The sequence below is a fragment of the Cnephaeus nilssonii genome (genome assembly GCF_951640355.1).
Source record: "Cnephaeus nilssonii genome assembly, chromosome: 14".
Classification (NCBI taxonomy): Eukaryota; Metazoa; Chordata; class Mammalia; order Chiroptera; family Vespertilionidae; genus Cnephaeus; species Cnephaeus nilssonii.
Window position 1 is genome coordinate 27,559,437 of NC_137085.1, and position 27,198 is coordinate 27,586,634.

At 37.6% G+C, this 27,198-nt stretch overlaps 1 protein-coding gene across 2 annotated transcripts in view; it reads right to left on the reverse strand.

Annotated features, from left to right (window-relative positions):
- Nucleotides 1-66: 66 nt before the first annotated feature.
- The window catches only part of DCAF10 (DDB1 and CUL4 associated factor 10), a 57,351-nt gene continuing 30,219 nt past the window's right edge, over nt 67-27,198 (reverse strand). Inside the window, exons 4-7 of one of the 2 annotated variants that reach the window (XM_079790568.1) lie at nt 20,705-20,907; nt 18,984-19,097; nt 15,345-15,490; nt 67-14,115 (exon numbers count right to left, since the gene is read on the reverse strand). In XM_079790568.1, the coding sequence (XP_079646694.1) occupies nt 13,747-14,115; nt 15,345-15,490; nt 18,984-19,097; nt 20,705-20,907 (832 nt within the window). In that variant the 3' untranslated portion in view covers nt 67-13,746. The remainder of the gene's footprint in view (nt 14,116-15,344; nt 15,491-18,983; nt 19,098-20,704; nt 20,908-27,198) is intronic. The other variant, XM_079790569.1, reaches the window with a different exon arrangement.

Here is a 27,198-nt window from a genome sequence, read left to right on the forward strand (position 1 = left end):
TGTGATAAATTGATCTATTAGTATTTTGTTGATAATACGTTTAGCCACACTATTTTGATTATTAGCAACTTCCCCTGGGGACTCCCATCTTGGAACAAGAGGAGTTCCAAATAACTTAATTTTCCAGATAGCTAAATTGCAAAGTATTTTGATCTTTAAAGCTTTTCCCAAGTGAAATTTTTTTTTCTACTGAGTATAAAACTGTCTTGGTAAATTCAGTTGGCCAGTAATTTCTGTTGTAATCATATACCTTTGAGTCATGCTTACCCAGGCTAGATGGTCTAGATCAGCAGTTCTCAACCTGTGGGTCGCGACCCCTTTGGGGGTCGAACAACCCTGTCACAGGGGTCGCCTAAGACATCCTGCATATCAGATATTTACATTATGATTCATAACAGTAGCAAAATTACAGTTATGAAGTAGCAACGAAAATAATTTTATGGTTGGGGGTCACTACAACATGAGGAAGTGTATTAAAGGGTCGCGGCATTAGGAAGGTTGAGTACCACTGGTCTAGATGTTCGTGCGTTTCCGGATTTTTCTATCTGCTTGAAACTTCGTAGCTGCTCCTTTGTTTTAGAGTGAAGCCATATTAGCACACTGTTGGTTTACATGTAAAATTGTAAGGAGCTCCCTGTGTCGAGAGAGAGGTGTAGCTTGAGAACAACTAGGTAAGGGAGCAGTTGCTGCTGTAAAGTGTTTCTGAAACTCCAGTTTAGGGTAGAAATTCATTATAAAAGGGAATATCCTGAACTTTAGAATTGATAATTGGGGTGTTTTACATGCCATCTGGTGAAGTGTCACTTTAACCCACCTGCGGCAGCCATTATAGACCACAAAGTGCGGGGAGCATGTAGCGAATATTTCTCGAGGGAGGACGGGGAAGGGGCCTAGAGGAGCTCACACAGCTGCAGAGCACTCCCAGGCTCCCAGCAGGCGGATTCCCAACTTAATCCGTTTAGCCACTGAAGTTTCCATGAGAACACTTTTTCCCCCAGATGAACATATCTGATTTTGAAGCAGAAATTGAGAATAATATTTATCTAAATTCTCATCTCTCTTTAATCCATTCTTCATGTTGCTGACTGGTTTTTTTAGATGAAATGATCTAGGCCCTGCCACCTTTACTCGAATCCCTAGCTAAAACTGCCCTGCCCAGTCACTGCCCTCAGCACAAGGACTTCCATCCTCCTTTAGCCGCCTGGCCTTGACCCGTGCAGAGTTCCTCTGCCCTGTACTCCGCACCCTTCCCTGACTGACTCATTAATTCCCGCTGAGGACTTGAGATTGAGATCAACTGCCACTGGAGAGAATACAGCCCACACTTGCAGGACTAAGTCGGGTCCCCCTTTTCAATGTTCTATTGCTATCACATCCCTGTTTTAACTATATGGTGATTATTTTATGCTTTTTGGCCCCTTTCAAATGTCAGCTCCATAAGGCAGGGATTCTGCTCTAGATTTCCGTGTTTCAAGTGCCTGGCACAGTGACTGACATCTGACAGGTATAAATATTTCTTTAGGATTCAAGAGAGTGAAGGGACATGTGGATATTCAGGATCACAGCATTCTGGAATAGCCTATCTGGCCTTCATTCCCGGAGGGGTCATGGAGGTTAAGGAAAGAAAGTTTACACTGCTCAGGCTGCCATAACGAAATACTGTAGAGTGGATGGCTTACACGACAGACATTTCTCACAGTTCCGGAGGCTGGGAAGTCCACGGTCAAGGTGCTGGCAGATTTGGTTCCTGGTGAGAGGCCTCTTAGTGTGCAGAGGTCTCACTGTGCCCTCTCATGGCAGAGAGAACCTCATGACCTCGTTTACGCCTCATTATCTCTCAAAGGCCTCATTTCTAAATACCAGCACATTGAGGGCTTCAACCTATTAGCTTTTTGGGTGGCACAAACACAGTCCGTGACATACACTAGTATGAGCTAAATGACTGATGAGCTCTTGGCTTTCCTTTTTAGCACTGGCAGCTATCCTTCCATCCGAGAAATGTCTAGCCAATTTGAGACCAAAAGAAAAGTTCGTGCATGTGTCAAGATTGTGTGTATGTACAGGCACTCCATTTTCCTTATCCCTTCTGGCACTGTTTGTAAATTGTAGAATTAAGCCAAATGAAGTTGGTGAAGAAGGGCAAGAAGAAAGTTTTAATCATCAACAATAAAACCAGTCATGATTAGTCAGCAGTTACTTGCTGGTACAGAGTACACCACAAAAGGGAAATAAATGCAGTTAGTTACAAGGGTCAAGTAATGGGTGGCTCCTGGTCTAGAGCTTTCTTTCTCTTGGGTAAAAAGAAGCTTCAGAACTTTCCTTAATCCTTCTCCTAGTTTTCTGGGAAAACAGTCATTTAAGAAAGAAATCTTCAGGGTTTTTGGGCTCCCCACTCCTCACTCCACTAGGAAAGAGGCATAGCATTCCAAGTAGGAAAAAGTGGGTATGTATGGGAACTAAAGACTTTCCTTTGGTAATTTGTGTGTAAAATATGAAGGTAAAGAGGAAAGAAGTTAGGTGAGGGCCTGAACTTGGGGATGTAATAGGTGTGAGGTCTTGAAAAAGCTAAGGCGAAGTCCAAGAGGATGAACAATTTGTGGTTGCGCTTTGGGGCTCTTCCAAGCTTCTGCAACTCAGGGACCAGGGACAGGAAAGCATGTTGGGTTTGTGTCTGGGGGCAATGCTAACTGTATCCTTAGTAATTTCAATTTGTGCCTTTTATTGTTTATTCCTTATTTGTTTAGCAAATTGGCTACATTTGCTCAGTACTATAAAATTGCCCTTATTTAAAGACAAATTATTTTGAGTTAAAAGATTTTAGACTTGTGGAAATACAGAGCATTGGATGCCTGAGGCACGTTCCAAAGTAAAAATTTACACCTCCCTTGACGCCCCAGTGACTCCAGGCTAGATCAGGTCTGCGTATGTGGTGACTGTCTCAACCCTCGCTCTCCCGTGGTGTGCTCTGTCCTTCAAGGCACAACGTCTTTGTATCCACAGAGTCTCACATCTGCTCATTGAATCAAAATCTGATCCCGGATGTTGTCTTTATCACTATTACTCTCCCTGTTTCAGAGACACTTTTTCTGAGAATTTGTTGCGTTTTTTAAAAAAGATGTTTTTTTATTTATTTCAGAGATGAAGGGAGAGAGAAACATCAATGATGAGAATCATTGATTGGCTGCCTCCTACACACCCTCCACTGGGGATGGAGCTCACAACCTGGTCATGTGCCCTGATTGGGAATCAAATCATGATCTCCTGGTTCACAGGTCAACACTCAGCCACTGAGCCACACCGGCCAGGCTAAGAATTTGTCTTTTAAAAACATCATGGGTAATGCATAATGTATGATTCCATTCATATGACATTCTGGCAAATCTATGGTGGGGAAAAAACTGGCTGCTCCTGGGAGGGATGGGGAAGGGACTTACCTGGGAAGGGTTCTGAGGGGACTTTCTGGGGTGATGGTAGTACTGTAATCTACGTGTATCAATACAGGTTTGGGCAAATGTATACATTTGTATAAACTTAGAGGACATGCCATTAATATTTGTGGGCATCAATCATATTGAAATTTTTCAACAAAAGAAAAAAATACTGAACTTTAGTTAATGATACGTATTGCTGAGGATTTTTAGAAGGATGGGTACAGATATCTAATTTATTAAAAATACATAAAAATTAAGATGGATTGATGGATGTAGCATTTGATAAGTGATAAAACAAGCATAGTAAAATGTTAATGGTTGAATCTTGGTAAACATATTCACTGTAAAATTCTTTCAACTTTGCTGTATGTTTGAACATTTTCATAAAATGAGAAAAATCAGGGGGTTTATCAGAATATTTGGTATTAGTGATATATTGAGAGACTGAGTTTAGTTCTTTCAGTATGTTAGTTATTCTTAGACTGTCATGAAGTCATAGAAATTCTTGCTAGAAGGGACTCCTTCCCTCTAATCATAATGATATGGCAGCCACCTCCTTCCTGTCCTCAGGCCCAGAATACCCCTCACAGGTTGTGACAGGGCTGGTGGGTAAAATAGAGCCTAATCAATTTATTTATTTAAATATATTTTATTGATTTTTTTACAGAGAGGAAGGGAGAAGGATAGAGAGTTAGAAACATCGATCAGCTGCCTCCTGCACACTCCCCACTGGGGATGCGCCCGCACCCAAGGTACATGCCCTTGACCGGAATCGAACCTGGGACCCTTCAGTCTACAGACTGATGCTCTATCCACTGAGCCAAACCAGTTAGGGCCAATTTCTTTTTTTTTTTTTTTGGTGAAGCAGATATTCTTTTTTTTTTTTTCTCCATTTTTTTAAATAAGGTATTATATGTGTACATATCTTACCATTGCCCCCACCCCCACCCCGGGGGGGGCAATTTATTTCTTATTGAGACTACCCCAGAGGTGAGGAATCTACCGATCCCTTCGAGGGACCAGGGTAGGGATCATGATTTTCCTGCCAATACTCTGCAACTTTCAATAAATGCCAGGAAATCCTTCTTTTAATTATATACATTTATTAAGTACATCCACAAAAATACTATCCTATATAATAAAGAGCTAACACACTAATTAGACCAAACAGCCGAACGACCTTCCAGAGGTCCTCCCAGACGACCTTCCGGATGAAGCCGGGGCTGCGAGGGCCGAGCCCCTTGCACAAATTTCGTGCATCAGGCCTCTAGTTTAGGTAATAACTGCTTAATAAATACAATGTATTCAGAATAGACCTGATACTTTGTATTGAACTTTTAAAAAGTAATTCTTTCACAATGAAATGTGGATCCTTCATTTTCCACAAAGGCTAGCCTTTTAAAGTGAAGGCTTTTGCAAGTTAATTTTAACGCAGCAGTCTAGTGTACCCATAATTTAAATGGAAACAGCTATTTCCTATAGAAAGGTTAAAAAGCATTTAGAGTTGTCTCTGCCATGGTTAGTTTGTTCCTTTTCCGGTGGCTGCAGCTCGGCCCAGCTCACACCAGAGGGGGCATTACCGTAGCAGTGCTCCTTTCTGAGTTAGAAGAGAGGCCACAGGGCACCGGTCTGTTCCTGAGAAGGTAAGATGATCTTAGCTTAACTAGCTGCTCAGTAACTTCAATATCCTATTAAATTAGGAAAGTCTTAGCTCTTGCTGAAGGACTGCCAAGCTGACAATGTACTAAATGGTGTAGTTGATGGGATGCATGTTGTCCATCTATAATATCGACCTCCGAAGTTAAGATCTTCTCTAAAATGGCTTATCTACATAAAGATCCATGGGATCTGGCATCCAAGAGAAATCCAAACTCTTAACTACATTTTCAATATCCACAGTTCTCAAACTGTGGTTTCCAGACCTATAGCAGCCACAGGGAACGGGTGAGAAATGCAAAATGGGGGCTCTCACTACAAACCTATGAAATCAGAAACTCTGGATGGGGACCCAGCAGTCTGTCTTAATAAGCCCTCCAGGTGACTTTAACACATGCTAGACTTTGAACACCACTTTCCATGTCTTCTGTCAGAAGGAAGGGTCTGGAAGAAAACTCAGTGAACATCAGTTTGTTGTTTAACCACTAAGTTCCTGGTAATTTGTTACATAAGAAATAGGAAATTAGCCCAGCCAGTGTGGCTGAGTGTTTGAACATCGCCCTATGAACCAGGAGGTCACGATTCGATTCCTGGTCAGAGCACATGCCTGGGTTGTGGGCTTGGTCCCCAGTGGGGGTTGTGCAGGAGGCAGCCAATCAATGATTCTCTCATCATTGATGTTTCTATCCCTCTCCCTTCCTCTCTGAAATCAACAAAAAATATATATATTTAAAAAAGGAATAGGAAACTAATATAAGTTGTTGATTCATTAGTATAAATGCATGCCAAATAAACATTTCCTTTTAAATTTAAAAAAAATCTATCTTTAAATAGGCCATAGCATGTCAGTCATCGGAATAACTGAAATAATTAGTGCTGTGGTTAATTAAATCAGTTTATCTAAATGGTTAATTTCACAAAATAATTGAAAGGGATTTACTCTATTTTTCTCTTAAGTGACTTACCAAAAAAGTGAGTGTACCAAATTTGATTATCATTTTTCTAGTGAATTAAAGTGGTATGGTGAAATGAACCACTAATCACACTGTTAAATATTTTTTTGCCCTAGCCAGTTTGGCTCAGTGGATAGAGCGTAGGCCTGCGGACTGAAGGGTCCCAGGTTCGGTTCCGGTCAAGGGCATGTACCTTGGTTGCGGTCACATCCCCAGTAGGAGGTCTGCAGAAGGCAGCTGATCAATGTTTCTAACTCTCTATCCCTCCCCCTTCCTCTCTGTAAAAAATCAATAAAAATACATTTAAAAAATAATATTTTTTATAAGTTATTTTTGGGGAACACTGAAAAAAAATAGCATGTTCTAATTTGTCTACATGAGAACCAATTACTGTATATAGCTTGACAAACAAAAGTAAAATTTTGTCAACTCAACTATGGTTTTTATTTATATTAATACAATTTTCACTGAATAAAGAATTAATTTATGAAACTCTATAAAACATAATTCATATTGAATAAATGTGTAAATGGCCATAACATTAATGAACAGATGTGAATGGATCAGATCTTAGTAAAGGTGTTTTCAGTGTAAAATGCCAGTTGTGTGTTTAGAACAGCAGCCTTCACAAAAAACTTGCATGTACAGTGGAAGCAGAAGGCAATCCCTGGAAAAGACTGATTTTTTTTAAATCATATTTTTAAAATTTCCTTTATCTCTGTACATGTTTTATAATGTACATATAGGTCCGTACAATAGTATATGCATATATATATATAATTTAAAAATAATCAAAATTTAGAGTATATTCTCTAATTTTTTCTGATAGGGCTACATGATTGAGAAAGTTTAGACTTTCACCAACAAGAACTATCAAATCCCTGCCCTCTGCCACAGTGTTATGCCTAATTCTGGTCTAAAGATGAACACCTAAGCGATTTAAACAAAAGTTTTCAAACTACCGCTAAATGCCACTTTGCCGATCAACCTTTCAAAGAGGTTAGCCACACACAAAAAGTGTGTCAAGTGTTTCAAAGTAGCATTTATTTTTTAAAAGCACATTATGAGGTAGACTTATACTAAAATACTCAGTGCATATATTAATAAAAGATTAAAACCTTAAAATTGTATATAGGTATGTAATTAGATAATAAATTCACCTACAATTCTACATTCATCCATTTGAAAAACTCAAAACAATTCAATTGAAAACAAAACAAAACAAAAAAACAATTCTATTGAAAAAGTGAAAGCCAATTACATGGTTAGAAAGCTTTCCTAATTCTTAAATGGAAAACATTTGATCTTTTAAAAAGTTTGTTGGGAAGGGAGTACTTATGTTTTAATTTTAAATGTAAGTTATTTTATTAAATCATGCACTATGGCCCTAACCGGTTTGGCTCAGTGGATAGAGCATCAGCCTGCGGACTCGAGGGTCCCAGGTTCGATTCCAGTTAAGGGCATGTACCTTGGTTGTGGGCACATACCCAGTAGGGAGTGTGCAGGAGGCAGCTGATTGATGTTTCTCTCTCATCCATGTTTCTAACTCTCTCCCTCTCTGTAAAAAAAATCAATAAAATATATATATTTTAAAAAATCATGCACTATGGCTAATTCAGCGAATGTGAAAATATAATTCTTACTAGAGGCCCAGTGCATGAATTCGTGCACCAGTGGGGTCCCTCAGTTTGGCCTGCGAGATTGGGCTGAAACCAGCTCTCTGACATCCCCCGAGGGGCCCTAGATTGCAAGAGGGCACAGGCCAGGCTGAGGGACCCCTCTGGTGCATGATCAGGGCCAGGGAGGGACCACAGCAGGGCTCCAGGGCGTGTCTGGCCTCTTCTTACCCAGTCCCAATTGGCCAGACCCCAACAGCAAGCTAAACTACCAGTTGGAGCATCTGCCCCAGGTGGTCAGTGCACATTATAGCATGCGGTTGAGCGGCCTTAGCATACCATTAGCATATTATGCTTTGATTAGTTGGTCAACTGGTTGACCGGACACTTAGCATATTAGGCTTTTATTATATAGGATTATTTTGTTTCCATCATATCAAAATGTTAATATCCAAGCCGGGCCAGCTACATAATGTATGAGCCCAGTGCACAATAAAAATGTGGGTCCCCTGTTCAAAAAATTAAGAATTTCAAGATGGCTTTAGCCAACCATTAAACCAAGCCTTTTTCAGTGCAGAGCCCTATATGCCTGCAAAGGTCACAAGCCCTGCATTGAACTCTGTTTCAGCTGCAGCTATGGAATCTGAAAGCCTTATTCCCTTGGGTCCCTAGTACTGGACTAAGCATATGGTAGGGATTCAAATGTTTGTTGAATGAAATATTGAGTCTTAAACTTGCAGTTTTCCAGATCAATGAGTTTGCATAGTTTTTCTGACCACAGGTATGACTCTGTATGACTCTGATGCACATGGTGTGTTCACTGTGATAATACATGATGTATTCCTTTAGTGCTGAATAATTCTGGCTTCATGGGAATTTGAGGCCGCATATGGTGAAGGTTCATTTGATTCATTCAATACCATTTATGAAGCAACTACTCTGTCAGATCCTGTACAAGAACACAAGAATGAATAAGATAGTCCCTGCCCTCAGGGAGCTTACAGTCTAGCATAAGAACTGCAGCACTTCAGAGCCCAGTGAGAAAACTTCCTGGTGTCTAGTATATTGTATAGGGCATTCCAAATTCCCTGAAAATGTGAATCTAAAAGTTACCAGAAAGCACAGTTTGGAAATAGATATAGTGAATAAAAAAAAAAAATCAAATATTCAATTTTTAAGGTAAAAATCATGAAAAGTGAGGAAGAAACTTAGGAAAGCGGAAAATTCTATTTTAAATGCTTTAGACCAGATTTAAATTTAAAAATTATTTTATTACCTTCGGGTGACATTTTTATTTATAGTGACATTTATTACACATACATATAGGATCTGTGTGTATGTGAGATGTGTTCCTTGGAACTTTTGATAAAACCCATATTACTACCACTAATTCATTTATAACTAAAGAGCAGAATACTGGTACATTTGAGACTTTCCTTTTGATAATTATTTCTATTATCATTTGAATGGGAGAAATTCTTAGGAATCATCTTTAGGGTATAAATTTTGGTACAATCTTATTCTGCAATGATACTAAACTGTGTCTTTGTAACAACATGTGATAATTTAAGCATATATTTTAATAGTTATTTAATGGCATAAAAAATACTCTTAAGTCTATCTGGATTTGATTTTCATTGTTTCCCCCCCAGTATTCTTTTTTCTTAGAAGCATGAAAGACCCCTGTGCAAATACAGAGCCTTTGTTGTTGCTTTGCTATTCTTTGGTACATTGCTGTTTGTTCCTTAATCTAGCAACAACCTTCGCTTGAAGTATTATACTTAGTGGCAACTAAAAACAAAACAAAACACTAGGCTAGGCCTTTACTGGAAACTTATATTATCCAGAAGGTTATTGTGAACCTGTCAGAAAGGTGGTAAACAACCAAAAGAGCCATCTCAAAGACTGTGTACCCAGAGCTTGTCCAGATCTTCAGACACTAAGCAGGCTTGGTTATCTCATGTCCCAGCTCATAACATGAACACAGCACATTAGAAGGAAGTAGGGACTCTCTTAGAGGCAGACATATTGATAGTGTGGAAGGAGACAGAATAAACTGCTTAGCCAGATATAAAACATTTTTAAATTAAAAACAAAACACCAGCAATCTGAGGCAAATGATTACATATACCTCAGGGCTGTGGGAATCACTTTATAATAATTGATATTAACTCATATTTGTTATAGCCCTTTACATTTTATGAATTATTTTATATACATCAGAGCTCATTGAATATTTGTAATGATACATGAATATAACTTTTACTTTTCATCATGAAAAAGTGAATTATACTGAGCATGCTGTTTAAGAAGGCAGGGAGGTATACTAACATATTTGAAAGACATCAAAAAGAACTACAAGTTTTAAATTTTGGCACTTAAGAGATATGCATTAGTTATCCAACAATTCATATATATGCTTTATGACCAACACAGTTTATTACTTAATGAAACTTCATAGCTCTCTGTCACTGCTGGTTGCTAAATGGGGATGATTGTCATTAGTAAGTTATCAGAATATTTCTCTTGCTAAACACAAGCTTAACAGGTATTTATGAATGCCAATACCATATATTCTGACTAAGTGGGAAATATTAGGCTTCTAAAAGAGTCTCAGAATATTTTTCCTACACTGCACTTTCTAGCAAACAAAACTTTAATACTGATAGTATAATGGGATCTTGGTTCTAGACAGAAATGGGGAACGTGTGATCTACCTTTTCCTTGTTTTTCTAAAATTTTTGGTATAGCTTCTTCTCAGGATGTAACAAGCAGAAATGACAAAATATACATGTTCTTTGGGATTCTGAGAAAAAAGATCACACACATTTTCAAAAGATTAAAATAGAGATCTCATCTGCTTTAGCCACTTCATTTTCACAATTGAAAATAAGGAACTACTAGGCATTTGATGTTCCTAAACTCATTCAACATAGCATTGCCATAAAGATACTGTTCTGCAGAAAGCTTTTTAAAACCAAAGTATAGTTTATACTACACTTCCCAATAATTATACTATGTTACCAATTATAATACATTTACCAACTATCATGAATAAAAATGACTAAATAAAATTTAGAGTAAAAAACACATTAGATTTTACACTAAGTGAAACGGGACCTTTTAATTATAAGATGTAATTTCCTCTAATAGTATACCATTCCTGATGACTTTTAATTCCTTAATATCCCTGATGACTTTTTGATCATGACCATACCTCATAGAGAATGAAGGTTCTCTTAGCTGGCTGTTAATTTTTACATTAACAGCCCATTTAATCTGTGCGGCTCTTTTTTTTTTTTTTTTTTTTACAAGGCTATTTATCCTCTATTTTTCTTTATTTTATAGTTACATGTCCTGCTTGAGGTTTTTTAATTAGGAATGGACTGTATGTATGCTCTGCAGTTTATAGTGTTAATTCTAATGGAAACTGTTAATCTTGTAAATGTTCTTTTACAAGGTGCAGAAGGTAAGCCAGCTCTGTAATAAAGAACTTCAGAGGATGCAAAACAAGTAAATTAACCAGCCAGTTTACCATCCTTTACAAACCAAAGGGCACAATGGTAGGGTAATAAGCACAGGCTTTGGACTAAAACAGACCAGGGTTTGAATCCCAGTGATGCCACCTAGCTCTGCGACTTAAGGCAAATCACTTAAATTTTCTGACCCTCCATTTCCTCCAAGTAAATTGGTACTCATCCACCTACCTTGTAAGGTTTCTGTGAGGATTAGTAGTAAAGTATGTCCATTATTTGACATGTGATAGATGATGCTCTATAGTGGTTAAACAATCATGACTTAAGTTTAGAGCTGGGCAATATGTGTGCCCAATATCTGACATGGAACTCTCTCCAAAGGGGATGCAATTTATGGAACCTTCTTTTGATTATCAATACAATCTTTATACTTAGTAGCTTATTTTTAATGTTAACATTTAAGTGTTTTTTGCCTCAAAAACTTCCTTTTAAATGTGTTTTTTTAAGTTTATGTTAAACCTGTGTTTCCACTGTACTTTGTCATAATTTTTTTTGATGACTAAAAAATTTCCAAATTTTAAACATCCATGGTAAATTGATCTAATTTTAAAAATTTGTCCTAGGGCCAACATTGTTCCAAGTGAGGTATAACCTTTATACATGTGTGAATGGTTGTCTGGTAGGTCCTAGGCCCCCCGCCACCCCCCCCCCAAAAAAAGTCATTTTTATTCATGTATTTGGGTTGCTTAAACATTTTTATAAGATGTAAAATGCTTTTCTTCATATGGCTGGAATTCTCAGCATCTACTCCCATGCCTTCCTTTTTTCAATGTCTTAGCCAGTTTAAGGGTATTCACAATAATACAAATTAAAGACAAAATAAAGTGTTCATAGTCATTGTTTTAACGGACAGCATAATACAGTAGAAATTGCCCTGAGCAAGGAATTAGGAGACTTGAATTTGAGTCCTGGCTCTGCCACTAATTTTTTAGGATAACCTTAGGCAAGTCACTTCTCTCATTCCTTAAAAAATGAAATGGATTCCATTTTATGTTATTTTCTACCTCTAAAATTGCTTTCATTTACTTATTATTAAAAAATAATCAAAACACCTTCGGGGAATTGTGTTAAGCACCTGATAGGTACAAAAGTATTTACTGATGTTGAAGGTAGTGTTTTATAAACAGGGCCATCTGAATAAAGGTTACTTGGTGTTCCTGTTAAAATACAGATTCCTGTCTTCTCCCTGGCAGAATCAGAATCTCCTAAGGTAAGGGCATTTTCTGTATTTTTCACAAGCTCCTCAATTATTATAATGTACCCCAATGTTTGAGAGCAACTGGCCTAAGAGAATGTGATCCAGAGGGAAGAAGCCAGCATGTGACTTAAATTACTCTAGCCTCTGGCAAACCCCTTCTGAACACCAAGCCATTCCCAGTGGAGGAGACTAGAGGAAAGCCCCTAACTTCAGCAGAGCTGTCAGCCTTGGCTTAAGCCCTGCTCTATGCCTTTTACTTGCTGTGCTCCATAACAAAACACAACAAAAGGTCTTCAGATCAGCTCGGTCTTGACATCCAAGCCACTGACTACCACATTTATGCCAACAGCTTGAAGAGGACTGCAGTTCTCCTCTCACTAATGCTAAGAGTTGACCTTGTGCCATCTGGCTCATGAAAGAAATATGAGTAAAACCCATCTCTTTACTCTCGATTCCCCTCCACCCCAATACTATAGCATGTCATCCTGTGTGATTCAAATAATCTGGCAGAGAAAACAGAATATCTGAGCCACATTGTTCTCATCACTCTGTGGTCAGGTAGTGTACTAATCCAATAAATAAATACTCTTCTAAACAACAGAAACAACCAAACCCCATTCCTTCTCCCCTCTTCCTCCCTAATGCTGTTGACAGGAACAAAATACCAAGTAAGGACACATGCTAGAGATTTTAAAATTCATACAAGTAAAGTAAATTACAAAGAGAGGTGATAATATTTTTTTTAGAATGTCACAACAAAACCCTCTCATGGTGAAAAATATGTATAATTTTAACAGGAAGCTTAAAAGACATTTTGTTGAAAGACTATCCAACAGTTATGAGAATAATGCCATTATCTGTGCTCATTATTGAGAAATATAACAGCAACTTTAAAAGGCCAAGTATACTGGTAAGGGAAGATGAAATTTCTTTTTCAACAATCAGTATGCCAACATCAAATGTTTGGGTTTTATTCTAGTGTCACAGATTTCTTCTAACCCAACCAAAACTCCTGCCAAATGTCCACAAAATTCACACCAAAATCAAAAAAGAAAAAAGAAAGAAAGTCAACAAGAGCTAACATGCAAAATAACCAGAATACCTGGGGTTCAGTGGCACAGATCAGCAGGAGCTGAGGAATGCTGCAAAAGATGCTGCTGCATAGAGTCTAACTTGGCAATGCCCCTATGATGCTGGACGACCAAGTCCTCAGGTCACAGGTGTGTTCATGGACCCATAAGAATCAGGTCTTGACCAAAACTTTTAAGATCTTCTAAAAAGAAAATACTTCACCTAAATTGAAGCAATTTATATGTCAAACACCAGAAGAGTTGCTTATTTTGTTGTGAGTTGTGCCTAAAACTTTGGCTGATACAAAGAAACCCGTCCACTAAGGCACCCTGAGGCAATCTGACAATGTGTTGGGGAGAACTTTGTCGTCAGTACAACATCATTATGAGAGTACAGAGAACGGATCACCCGCAGGGGACTGGCTTCTTTGGGCAAACAGTCAATAAGTTCACTGCACTGTTTGTCAAATCCCAACAATCGAATCCCATAGCCATGTGGGGAAGAAACCATTCGCCCATCAGGGCTGAAGCAAAGCTCTTTGATATAACCCCTGCCTACATTGGCTTCTTCAATGTAATGAGTCAGTCGTAGAGAACAGCGAGGTGAGACAGGTCGTACCGGAGCTCCTTCTTGGAATTCGTAGACACAAGTCCACTAGGGAGAGAGAAGAGGGACAAACCAAAATTATAGAGCCTCATATAGTGCTACAGATATTCTTTTAAAAAAACAAACAACGACAACAGAATGCTAAAGCTACAGAATTGTAAATCATTTAGATGAATGCTACCCCTCTTGCAACTAATGAACCTGTAGCCCTGTACCCTCTTATCTTCATAAGCTAGGGTTATTCTGCACTATGATGCTTTAAAGTCTTTTATTCACAGAGGCCAGTGTGACTTCTGTAGTAGTAATTCCCTTTTCTGAAAGTAACAATTTTGATATTTAAAAATTCAAGGGTTAAGACAGTCAAGCCCTAGAATACCTCCCCTACACATTTCAGTGGCTCTCTTCTCTCCTTTTCTCAGTTGCAGATTCTAGAGCTAGTAAGATTCTTAAAGGACTCCTGCTTTTCTTTTTAAAATATATTTTTTACAGAGAAGAAGGGAGAGGGATAGAGAGTTAGAAACATCGATGAGAGAAACATCGATAGGTGCCTCCTGCACACCCCCTTACTAGGGATGTGCCCGCAACCAAGGTACATGCCCTTGACCGGAATCGAACCTGGGACCCTTCAGTCCGCAGGCCGACGCTCTATCCACTAAGCCAAACCGGTTAGGGCAGTGGTCGGCAAACTCATTTGTCAACAGAGCCAAATATCAACAGTACAACGATTGAAATTTCTTTTGAGAGCCAAATTTTTTAAACTTAAACTTCTTCTAACGCCACTTCTTCAAAATAGACTCGCCCAGGCTGTGGTATTTTGTGGAAGAGCCACACTCCAGGGGCCAAAGAGCCGCATGTGGCTCGCGAGCCGCAGTTTGCCGACCACTGGGTTAGGGCAAGGACTCCTGCTTTTCAGAGTGCTGAAAATCATAAGGTCATGTAAGACCTTTTCCCCTAGTCTCAGTTTAGTTCCTTCCTTTTCCAAAGTTTCCCTGGGTTTTTAAAAAGAGAAAATTATTATACTCAACTGGCTTAGCAAAACCTCACATTTAGCCAACCTAGCTGAAACATCTCAGTCTTATGTTTACTATATAAAGGGCTTTTTATGATGAGATGAAGGAGAAAAGAATTTAAAAACTGGACACAATCTGAGCTAATCATTGCTTTCAAGTACTCCCCAGCTTGCCACCCCCAGTCCAGAGGGGAGGAAGAAGGGGTTCAAGCACACATGGCATTTCGTTCAGTTGGCCCTGTTGAAGGTGGAGTCCTGCTGCCCGTACCTCCTGATCATCAGTGTTGCTTGAGCACCGAAGAAGAGTGGCCCAGCCTTTTGGGTGCAGCTGTAAAGATGTGATGCAGTTTCCACGGTCTCTCTCACCAGGAACTTTAGGGGTTAAGACTTCAAGACTATTTCGTGGTGAAACTCCTGAGATACAAGAAAATTAGAAGGTGGGATTTTTATTATCAAAGAACTAAGGCAGCTTTTCAAAACTTGAATTTTGGGGCTGGTGAATACACAATACAAAATACAGATGATGTATTATAGAATTGTACACCTAAGGCCTATATAATTTTATTAACCAATTCAATAAAAAAGTAAAAAAAATATTTTAAAAAATAAATATTTCTTAAAAAGCTTTGATTTCTAAAAAAAAAAAAAAAAAAAAAAAAAAAAAGCTTTGATTTCTGTCAGCCCAAAAAAACACAAAAAACCCACATGCCCTCAATGTATGGAGTGTGTCTTTGGGGTGAGAATATGGGGAAAGGGTCTGATTAGAACTAAAGAATCCAAGTTCCTATAGCAAGAATCACCAGTGACCTAAGGCTAATGCATTAAAACTAACTAGAGGTCCTTTTGATTTGGATTATATTTTAGAAAGCTCTTCATTTAAGTAAAATCAAAGTTATGTGACATGAAAGGAATCTGGAAAAGTAAAAGATAACAATTCTCATCTCAGAAGATCTGGTTCAGAGAAGGAAATACTTGGAAGCCATGAAGACTGCCATTATATAAATAAAGGGCTATGTGTACAAGGAGAGGGACTTATGGCCACCAAAGACAGTACTGTAAACAACAATAGATGTATAATTTTGGAGGTGAGGGAAGACACTCACACAGAGGCATGTCAAAACAAGGGGTGGGAGACACTGCCAATCATATATACTCCTGGTACTCTGGTATGGCCCATCATTTCCTTCTGTGTAGCTCTAATGCCAGTGACTGCTGCAGTGAGCCATTGTTACTACTGGGAATAGGTCAGATCCCTTGGGTATGTGGAGAACCACTTGTACAGACATTATGAGAAAGCAGCTTAAAAATGTAATATCAAGAGAAATACTTCAACACTTCTCTTCCTGTGGAAGGAGTTCCTTTGAAGATAATGAGCTCCTGTCAAACCCTTTGCAAACTGTTTCTCAAAAAAGATGTACCTTCTTTTAAGATTCCCTTTAGACTACTAGCATTGATGGGAACCTGTGACACTCCAAATTACACTGTTATAACCAAACTATACCTAAATAACATGTGATTAAACTTTAATTTTAGAGAAAAACAAATCCCTATTTCCAGAATTAATTTTGAAAATCGATAACAAAAGCAGAAAATAAACCCATTCTAAATAGCTAACTAGTGGTTTCCAAGCTATGCTCCTTGGAGGTTCCTCAACAACTGGCAAAAGTGGGTGAACCACCTGGAGACCAGGGTAGAGACGGGGTGGGTCAAGGGCTTCCCTAATTTCAGTTGAACCAGAGTTATTCTACTTTTATTTGTGCTAAATCCCTAAGAATCCACAGCAAATTTCCTGTCAAAAATAGTTTTAATCCTAAAATAAGTTTGAAGGCCTCTGCTCTTTACGGCCATGATATCTGCCAAAGTATGGTGCTAACCTATGCTGACACCTGAAGACCTAGGATTTCCAACATTCAGAGCAACCTTACCTCTAAGCCCACCTTCCTCTCTCTTTCCACTCTCTAATTTTCTTGTTCTCTCTGCCCAGGCTCCCAATACATCATCTCTTCTCCCAAATGTAACTTTTCATAGCATAGAACTGCAATAAAGTTTTGTTTTGGTGTTTACCAAAGTAACAAGCAAGCTTGTGAACTATTCTTCTTAAATTAAGTTTCGCTTTTCTCATGGATGGTTTAGTTAATTAATAAAGATTTTTTTCAATGGTTAAGAGCCTTCGATTGGCCTGGCTGGCATGGTTGAGCATCAACCTATGAACCAGGAGGTCAGGGTTTGATTCCTGGTCAGGGCACATGCCAGGCCAGGTTCAATCCCCAGAGGGGGGTTTGCAGGAGCAGCCAATCAGTGACTTTCTCATCATTGTTGTTTCTCTCTCCCTCTCCTTTCCTCTCTGAAATAAATTTAAAAAAAAAAAAAAAGCCTTGGCTTGTTTCCCATAGCCAAGGAAGAAGGAGAACAGGAAGAATCTATAAAAGAAGTTTCTGTTACAAATCAAAGAAGAAATGCTACACATCTGGGCATAAATCTCTAAATTTAAGAGGAAGAGTTTTTAACCTTAAAGTGAAACATCACAGTCTTCAGCATCCAGAAGAAAGTGGATAAAGCTATAGGTTAGGTTAGGAAGGGCGCTCAAACCATTCTAATCACATAAGTAATCATGCAAAATAATTAAGTATGCATTTATCAAGCACTTAAAAGGTGAGGCCTCCTAGGGGAAACACAAATTACAAATCTAATGTATAATCCTTTCCAAAAATAGCTAGATAGGAAACATGCTGATCAGCAAAAGGTAACCCCAAATTACAAAAAACTGTATCTGACTATCATTCTATAAAGAGGACAAATAAAAAGTGCTATAAGCCCTAACCGGTTTGGCTCAGTGGCTAGAGCATCGGCCTGGGGACTCAAGGGTCCCAAGTTCGATTCCAGTCAAGGGCATGTACCTTGGTTGCGGGCACATCCCCAGTAGGGGGTGTGCAGGAAGCAGCTGATTGATGTTTCTCTCTCATCAATGTTTCTAACTCTCCCTCTCCCTTCCTCTCTGTAAAAAAATCAATAAAATATATATTTTTTAAAAGTGCTCTAAGAGTTTACGCCGAAACAGGTTTGGCTCAGTGGATAGAGCGTCGGCCTGCGGACTCAAGGGTCCCAGGTTCAATTCCGGTCAAGGGCATGTACCTTGGTTGCGGGCACATCCCCAGTAGGGGGTGTGCAAGAGGCAGCTGATCGATGTTTCTCTCTCATCGATGTTTCTAACTTTCTATCCCTCTCTCTTCCTCTCTGTAAAAAATCAATAAAATATATTTAAAAAAAAAAGTGCTCTAAGAGTTTAGATGTGAATTAGGACAAATAAAAAGTGCTATAGGAGTTTAGATGTGAATCAGAGGGACAGTAGGTGAAATTTGCATAGGTAGAAAGCATTTCAATTAGAAAATGGAAGGGATCGGCTAAGCAGATAGTTCTAGACTGGCTGGGGGAAAACGGGCAAAAGCACAATGGGGCCAGATTGTAGCTCACTTTATCCCACCAGCCCTCTGAGTCTGTCAGGCATTGCTCAGATGAGGAGATGGCAGAGTAAAAAGTCTACTGGGCTGAAACCAGATGCCATTCACAAGCACCTGGTAAATATATCCTCTTATATTTATACAGCACTGTCACATGCATAATCTCATTTAATTTCCATAGTAACCTTGATTGGGATATTTCCCAACTACTTCCTCTCCCAACTACACAAAGCCAAGTCCAGGAAATAAAATCAAAGCTTAAACTCCAACTACAATTTAAACCCAAGATCCTCAAACCCAGAGACTCTGTTTAGCTTTTTAAAAAGGATAACCAAGGGGCAAGGAACAGCCTCATCTTTATTGGCTAATTTTATGGACTAAAGTAACCAAAGAAAGCTGTTTGGTAGAATCACTTGTTGCAGGATTATAAAATCCAACTTTTAACCTACCTTCTCTTTGCGAGGCTCGTGACATGTGTTTCTCAGAAGATGAATTAGAATCACTATGATGACAAGGTGAACCAGAAACTCTAGGACCAGATGAACTTGATGAAGTAGTCAGATCTTAAAAATACAAAAATTTCTGACAATACACCTAGCAAAACTCTGGTGATATCTCTTAACTTTTTAATCAGCTACTTGAACCATGCTATTAAAATCCATCTGAAATATGGCAAGTACATGTTCACTTAAAACTGGCTTATTATAATTAAGATTAAGATAGGACAGCTCTCTGAAGTGTTCTATCTAAGGCCTTGTCCCTTTCTAAAATCTTCTATACCAATGACTAGCTTAAGTGAAATATAAATGAAAAACAAAATAAACACAGGAGCATCATTGCTTCTGCATCATTTATGTAATGAAATGGAATAAAAAATATTAATAAGAGTGAAAACTGAGCTGTTTAGCCCATTGTTTAATGTTAGAATAGGTTCCAAACAACAGGCTCATTACCAAGAACATGAACAGATCTTTCTTAAAGCATACCAAAAACTTATATTATCATTCTTGAAATTATGTGAATACTATATTTGAAATGCAATACAAATTTTACATTGAAATACTTGGAAAATAAAATGAGTATCAGATAGCTGAGTTTGATGTAGTACTCTAAAGAGCAATCTATTTCATCACACTTTTCTAGTGGCCCCACACTTCTGTGGGAGCTTCTTATTAAATTAGTTAGTTCCCTTTGATGTTATTAAGTATCAGAATTACCCTTAGAAGTCAGAAAACCTACTTAGTTTTTTAACTACAAAATGCCAACTAGGCCTTTAAATTACTGCTTCTCAGAAAGCTCAAGTTGATTATTAATGTTTAACCAGAAAAAAGAAATCTGAATCCAAAAGGATTATATCCCTTGCTTGCAAATAAATTGGTAAACCTAAATTTCTACTTTTAGCAATTGGGCAGTTGCAGTACAATGAGGCCTACACATTCCAAAGAAATGGCCCTATCTACACAGGAGAAAGAGTCTAACCATTTGAAGCTAATTCTTTAATAGCATTTTATGAACATTATGTGTTCCAAGTGGGTATGTTCCCAGATCAGCCCTCTTTTTTCCAAAGGTAGATGAAATATAGTTTCTATCACATAATGTGGATAAATTATAGTGCATAGATTTTTCTGAGCCCCAGTTGCACTTAAGTCCAATGAAATCAGCAATAGGAGAAGGAACAGGACTTCAGCAAGAGAATGTTTAGAGGTCATGAGGTAAGATGGCCCTGGCTACCTGTGTCTGAGCATTTGGAAGTCGAGGATACACTACAGAATTAAAACTAAAATTCCATATTGACTATAACTTAAAAGCTCTATTGGGTTCCAGAAGAACTTAAAAAAATTGATACTACCTCAGACCATCATTAATTTTTGAGATAGTGATGATTTAGAAATACTGATGAAAGGTTTTCTGGCTAGCATAATGCTAATGGAAATATTTTTAGAGTTAGCAGTTATTCTTCCTAGATCATTTGTGATCAGAGGCACAAGTTAATGCTATGTCAGAGATACATATAGATCATTATCTTTCCATGAGGAAAAGCTCTCACTGACCTTTCTAAAGAATGTCTTTTAATTTTCTTCCTTCTTCCTGCTAACATTCTCAGAATGGAAACATAACATCCCTATGTCTGAGATTCTTTGGAAAATTCTTCAAAAAAAAAAAAGCTTACCTGAACTTGATGTAGTTCTTCTTGCTCTCAAAATGGGATAGCTGCCTACTTCTAAAGACTTGGTTAAGTCAAGATCATGCAAAATCAAGAGATATCCAGAGGATGTTGAGATCAACATTTTGGAACAATCTGGAGTTAATCTCATTCGCATAAGAAAACGTGTGTGGAAAAATTTCTTATGTGGACACCCATCTTCTGTACACCTATAGAAGAAATCAAACCAACAAAACCTAGAGTTATCATAAATATAAGGATCGGTGAAAGTCATGTTTTTGTCCTTCAAACTAGAATTTACAGTCAATCTACAGTACACAGGATTAGACTTACACATGATTAATTCTTTTGCTCACCATTCACTCTTTCATCTCCAATTTTCCTTCTTAGATTATTCTTCCATACACACACACACACACACACACACACACACACACACACACACAAAAAAGCGTAATATGCTAATTAGACGGGACAGCCAAACGACCTTCCGGACAAGGTCAAGGCTGCAAGGGCCAAGACAGCAGCCGCAGCGGCTGCAAGGGCAGAGCCCCTTGCACGAATTTTGTGCATCGGGCCTCTAATATATATATGTATATATCTATATCTATATTTTTAAAGACTTTGTTGAGGTAAACTCACTTTTTATTATTCTAAAAATATTTATTTTACTCTTCTTTTTAAAAATTTAGCTGAGGGGGTAGGGGAGGCCGGGGGAAGGTCAATGAGGAAAAAAAAGGAGACATATGTACTACTATTTGTAATACTTAAAACAATAAAATAAAATTTAAGTCCTAACCGGTTTGGCTCAGTGGATAGAGAGTCGGCCTGCGGACTGAAAGGTCCCAGGTTTGATTCCAGTCAAGGGCATATATCTTGGTTGTGGGCACATCCCCAGTACGAGGTGTGCAAGAGGCAGCTGATCAATGTTTCTCTCTCATCAATGTTTCTAACTCTCTATCCCACTCCCTTCCTCTCTGTAAAAAATCAATAAAATATATATTAAAAAATTAAAATGTTAAAAATAAATAAAGTTGAATAAAAAATTTAGCTGAGCATATACTTTTAGGTTGATAGTGATTTCTTTCTGAATATCAAGGACATTCCCCCAAGTTCTGGCTTCCATTGTTGCTATTTTTACATCTGCTATCAGTCTCATTGTTACTTTGGATAACTTTTCTTTTTTTCCCTCTAGTTGATCTTCTCTTTGTCTTTGGAGTATTTTATTTTCACTCTGATAGGTACAAATTTGGATTTCTTTCTATTTATAGGGATTCATTTAACTTTCTACATCTTTTTTTTAAAATTATATTTTATTGATTTTTTACAGAGAGGAAGGGAGAGGGATAGAGAGCTAGAAACATCGATGAGAGAGAAACATCAACCAGCTGCCTCCTTCACACCCCCTACCGGGGATGTGCCTGAAACCAATGTACATGCCCTTGACCGGAATCGAACCTGGAACCCTTCAGTCCACAGACCGACGCTCTATCCACTGAGCCAAACCGGTTTCGGATAACTTTCTACATCTTAAAATTCATGTTATTCATATATTCTGGGAAATTCTCTATCTTTATTCCAATATTGCCTCTCACCTATTTTCTCTATCTTTTAAAGCTCCAAATAGATGTTAGAAACATTCACATTTCACTCTCCTCTCATACTTGCTCTTTCATGTTTTATATCTCCTTATTTCCATTTGTTGCATTTTTTCAATATCTATATTCCAAACTATTTTTTTAAAGTTGTGTCTGCTACTTGACCCATCTATGTGTTTTTAAATTTCCATAGTTGTTGTTGTTGTTTTACTTCTATCTGGCTCTTTTTTTATTCCTTGCCTATGTTTTTTATTCCTCCTTTTATTTACTTTTTTTGTTAATTATTTTTAAAATTGTGAACTATATCAAACCTACAGAAAAGTATATAAACATATGAAGAGTTTGAAGAAAAATGAACTCCAATGACTCATCACTCATGTTAAGAATTAGAATACCAGTTCATTAAAATTCCCCTCTATTTCTCTACTCTGATGCATCCTACAGTCAACATTCAATGCTTCAAGCATAAAATGTATTTTCTTCTCTCTCCAACAATATTGATAGGTTTTTGAAATTTTAAGTTTTCTTTTCCCTATGTAGTTTCTATTTCCTCCAAAATATTTCCCCATTTGTGTAGGTCTTTACATTAGGAGCTTTTCTCAAATGTCTATGTTTAGCTGTCTGCTCATAATTAAGAGTGGGGAATTAAAAAGCTGATTGGGAACTCTGAGTGGTGGGACAAGCTGAGCTTCATTATGTAGGGTGGAGCCATTTTTTGAAGAACTCCTACAGTATCTTTGGTTCATTAACTGGAAGAAGCTAAGGGTCTCTGAATTCAATATTCAGTGTGCATATGGTAAGTCAGTATCCCTGATTTTGGTAAGTAACCAAGCCTTTAACTGTGTATGGCATCCTTCACTACAGAGATTCTCTATTTTATTCTCTTTAGAAAATAAAATTTGAAACTTCTTTTGAAATGGAGGTCAATCAATCGCCTAGTGGTATGGATTAAGGAAAGAAACACAAGTTCTCAAATATCTTTCACATGATTCCTTACTTTAGCTACCCCTTCTATTACAGAGTACCCAGAGTTGCTAGTCCCTCTGATTTTTGAGGATTTTGTATAAGTTGTCTTAAACTCTTAACTTATCCCCACTGCCAGCCTAAGATTCAGCTTTCTTTGTATTTACGAAGTCAAATTAAGTTGCTAAGTCAGTTGCCACTCACTTACCTACTTTCCAGATTTAAAAATTTTGTCATTGCTTCCTTTACTATTTCCTCTCCTTTATGAGTTTACCACACCTTTTATTTTTAAATGTTTATTGTAGTTTTAGAGGAGTCTTCTAGTCCATAGATTTTATTTAGGTCTTATGACTTAAATGAAACATTACAATGTTCTCCATAAAAGTTATACAAAATTTTGGTTATAACTTATTCTTGTTTATCAACTAAATTTTTAATTACTAAAAACTGTAAACTTTAGCCTGGCCGGCATAGCTCGGTAGTTGAACGTCAACCCATGAACCAAGAGGTCACTGGTTCGATTCCTGGTCAGGGGACATGCCCAGGTTTCAAGCTCAATCCCCAGTAGAGGGTGTGTAGGAGGCAGCTGATCAATGTTTGTCTCTCCCATGGATGTTTCTCTCTATCCCTCTCTTTCCCTCTTTCTAAAATCAATAAAAACATTTTTTAAATATATACTTTAAAAAATTAATTGCTTGTTGTGATTAGGAACAATACTGCTTTTTACATTTCGATCTTATCTCTATCTAGCAGTCTTGGTTAATTCTTATTAATTCTGATAATTTGTCAGCAGAATTTCTAGAGTTTTCTATATAGACCAGGGGTCATAAAAACTGGTCTGTGGACCAACTCTGGACCATTGTCAGTTTTTATATAGAAAGTTTGTTGGAACACAGCCACACACATTCACGTATTCACAGCCACAGCCATTCCATGGCTGCTCAGAGACCATATAGCATACAAAGCCTAAAATATTTATTACATGGTCTTTTATAGAAACTGTTTGCCAACCCCTGATATAGACAATCACATCATCTATGAATGCTATTGTTTCATTTTTTCCTTTCCAATCCTTATATCTTTATTTCTTCTATTGCACCAACTAGGACCCTGCCACCCTCCACCTCAAAATAATGGTAAACAATAATAATATCAGGCATGTTTCTCCTCCCTGATTTTTAAAAAATATATTTTTATTGATTTCAGAGAGGAAGGGAAAGGAAGAGAGAGATAAGAAACTGTAATAATGACAGGATTATTGGTTGACTGAGCCTCCTGCACGCCCCATACTGGGAAATCAAACCATGACCTCCTGATTCATACATAAGTCAATGCTCAACCACTGAGCCACGCTGGCCAGGCTCTCCTACCTGATTTTAAAGAGAATACTTCTAAAGTTTCACCATTTAAACATGTGCTATAGGTTTTAGTGTATACTTCTCATAAATTTCGTTTTATTTCTAATTATCAGTTTGTTTTTAACAGCTTTATTGAGGCATAATTCACATATCATAAAATTAAATCATTTAAAGTATACAATTAAGTGATTTTTAGTAAATTTAGAGTTGTGATCAAAACACAATCCAATGTTAGCACATTTTCATCACCCTAAAAAATCCTTCCTATTAGCAGTCACTCACTCCCTGTCCCTACTCCCAGCCACAGACAACCACTAATCTACTTTCTGTCTCTATAGTCCTGCCTATTGTGGACATTTCATATAAAAACAATAATACTAGTATAATAAGTGGTCCTTTTGTTTGGCTTTATTCACTTAGCACAATTTTTTGAGGCCCACCCATGTTATAACTTTGTTTCTTTTCATTATCAAATAGTATTCTGTCATATAGATATACATTTTGTTTATCCATTTACCAGTTGATAGTTGGATTGATTCCATTTTTGGCTATTATGAATACTACTTCTATCAGCATTCATGTACAAGTTTTTGTATGAATAGATGTATTTATTTCTCTCAGGTAGATATCTAGAATTGCTAAGTCATATGGTAACTATGTTTAACATTTTGAGAAACTGCTGATGTGCTTTCTAAAATGGCTGTCCCATTGTACATTCCTACAGTAATGTATGAGCTTCGTTTCTTCTCATTCTTGCTAATACCTGTTGTGTTTTGTTATTAAACCCGTCATAGTGGGTGTGAAGTGGTATCTCATTTGGATTTTACTTGCATTTCCCTTATGACTAACTGCATTGAACATCTTTTCATGTGCTTATTAATCATTTGCATATCTTCCTTGGTGAAATAACTATGCAAATATTTTGCCCATTTTTAACCCTTTGCACTCGCTTGCTTTTTTCTCGATTCCTTTATTCTACTCGGGATTTAATTTTTTAAATACCCCAGATTTTACAAAGTGCGGCAGTAGAATAAAAAACTGGAGTTTCTTTTCATACAAACTTATTTATTTGGATTTTTTTATATTTCAAATTATTGATACATTCAAAGAGTAATTTTAATCTCGACATCCGAGTGCAAAAGGTTAAACTGGGTAATTTGTGTACATATAAGTGAGTTGCAAGTTTTTTATATATTTTGGACACAAATTCTTTATCAAATTTGATTTACAAATATTCTCTCCCATTCTGCAGTTTTTCTTTTCACTTTCTTAATGGTGCCATTTGATGCACAAAGTTTTAAAATTTTAGAGGCATTTATCAATTTTTTTTTTTATCACCTCAGCTTTAGTGTTGTATGAAGATTTACTCCCATGTTTTCTTCTAAGAATTGTATAGGTGTAGCTCTTATGTTCAGGTTGAAATCCAATTTGAGTTCTAGCTGGTTTGGCTCAGTGGATACAGCATCGACCCACGGACTGAAGGATCCGAGTTCAATTCTGGTCAAGGGCGTGTGCCTTGGTTGCAGGTTCAATCCCCAGTCCTGGTTGGGGTGCAGACAGGAGGCAACCAATTGATGTGTCTCTCTCACATCGATTTTTCTCTCTCTCTGTCTCTCCCTCCTCCCTTTCACTCTCTCTAAAAATTGATGGGGAAATATCTTCAGGTAAAGATTAACAAAAAAAAATAAAAGCAATGGAAAAAATATCCTCAGGTAAGGATAAATAAATAAATCTATATTGAGGCCAGGGAAAATGGTTTGTGTAATAACAGTTCCTTGATATTGGTTGAGACTTACTCTGTAGTTCAGGACATGCTCATTTTTGTACATCTAAGTTTGCTTCAGATGATGTATTCACCATTTGTTAGGAGCAGAATTATAAAATATGCCTAATGGATCAAGCTTATTAATAAGATTGAAATATTCTTTAATGCTTACTAATATTTGGTCTATTTTATCTATTAGTAAATGAAAGAATGGTGTTATTTTCCACTAAGTTGGGAATTCTGACTTTTTTCTTGTAATTCAGTTTTGTTTTGCTTTTTATAGTTTGAGGCTATGTTATTAGGTGCATACAGGATAAGAAGTCTTTTATTTCTAGTGAAATAAATCTTTTCATATAGTACCTTTTTATCACTAATAATGCCTTAAACTCTATTTTGTCTGCTATTAATGTAGATACAACTGTTTTCTTTTTTTTTGTATTTGCCCGTTATTTTTTCCCATAATTTTCTGTGCTTGTCTGGTTTCCAAGTGTTCTGTTTGGTTTGGATATATCCCTTATAAAGAACATATAGTTGGGTTTTGTTTTATAATCCAATCTATCATTATTTTTTAACGGACTAGTTTAGTACATATACATTTATTGTGATTATTGATATATATATATACTAGAGGCCCAGTGCATGAAAATTCATGTACTGGAGGGGAGGGCCCTCAGCCCAGCCTGCCCCCGGCTCAGTCTGGGAGCCCTCAGGGGCGGGAGGCGACCTGGTGATCAGGGGAAGGCAACGCCACCATCACTCCTCTGCTGCTGTCACTGCCGGCAGTGCAAGCCTCGGCTGGCCCTGGTTACCTGAGCC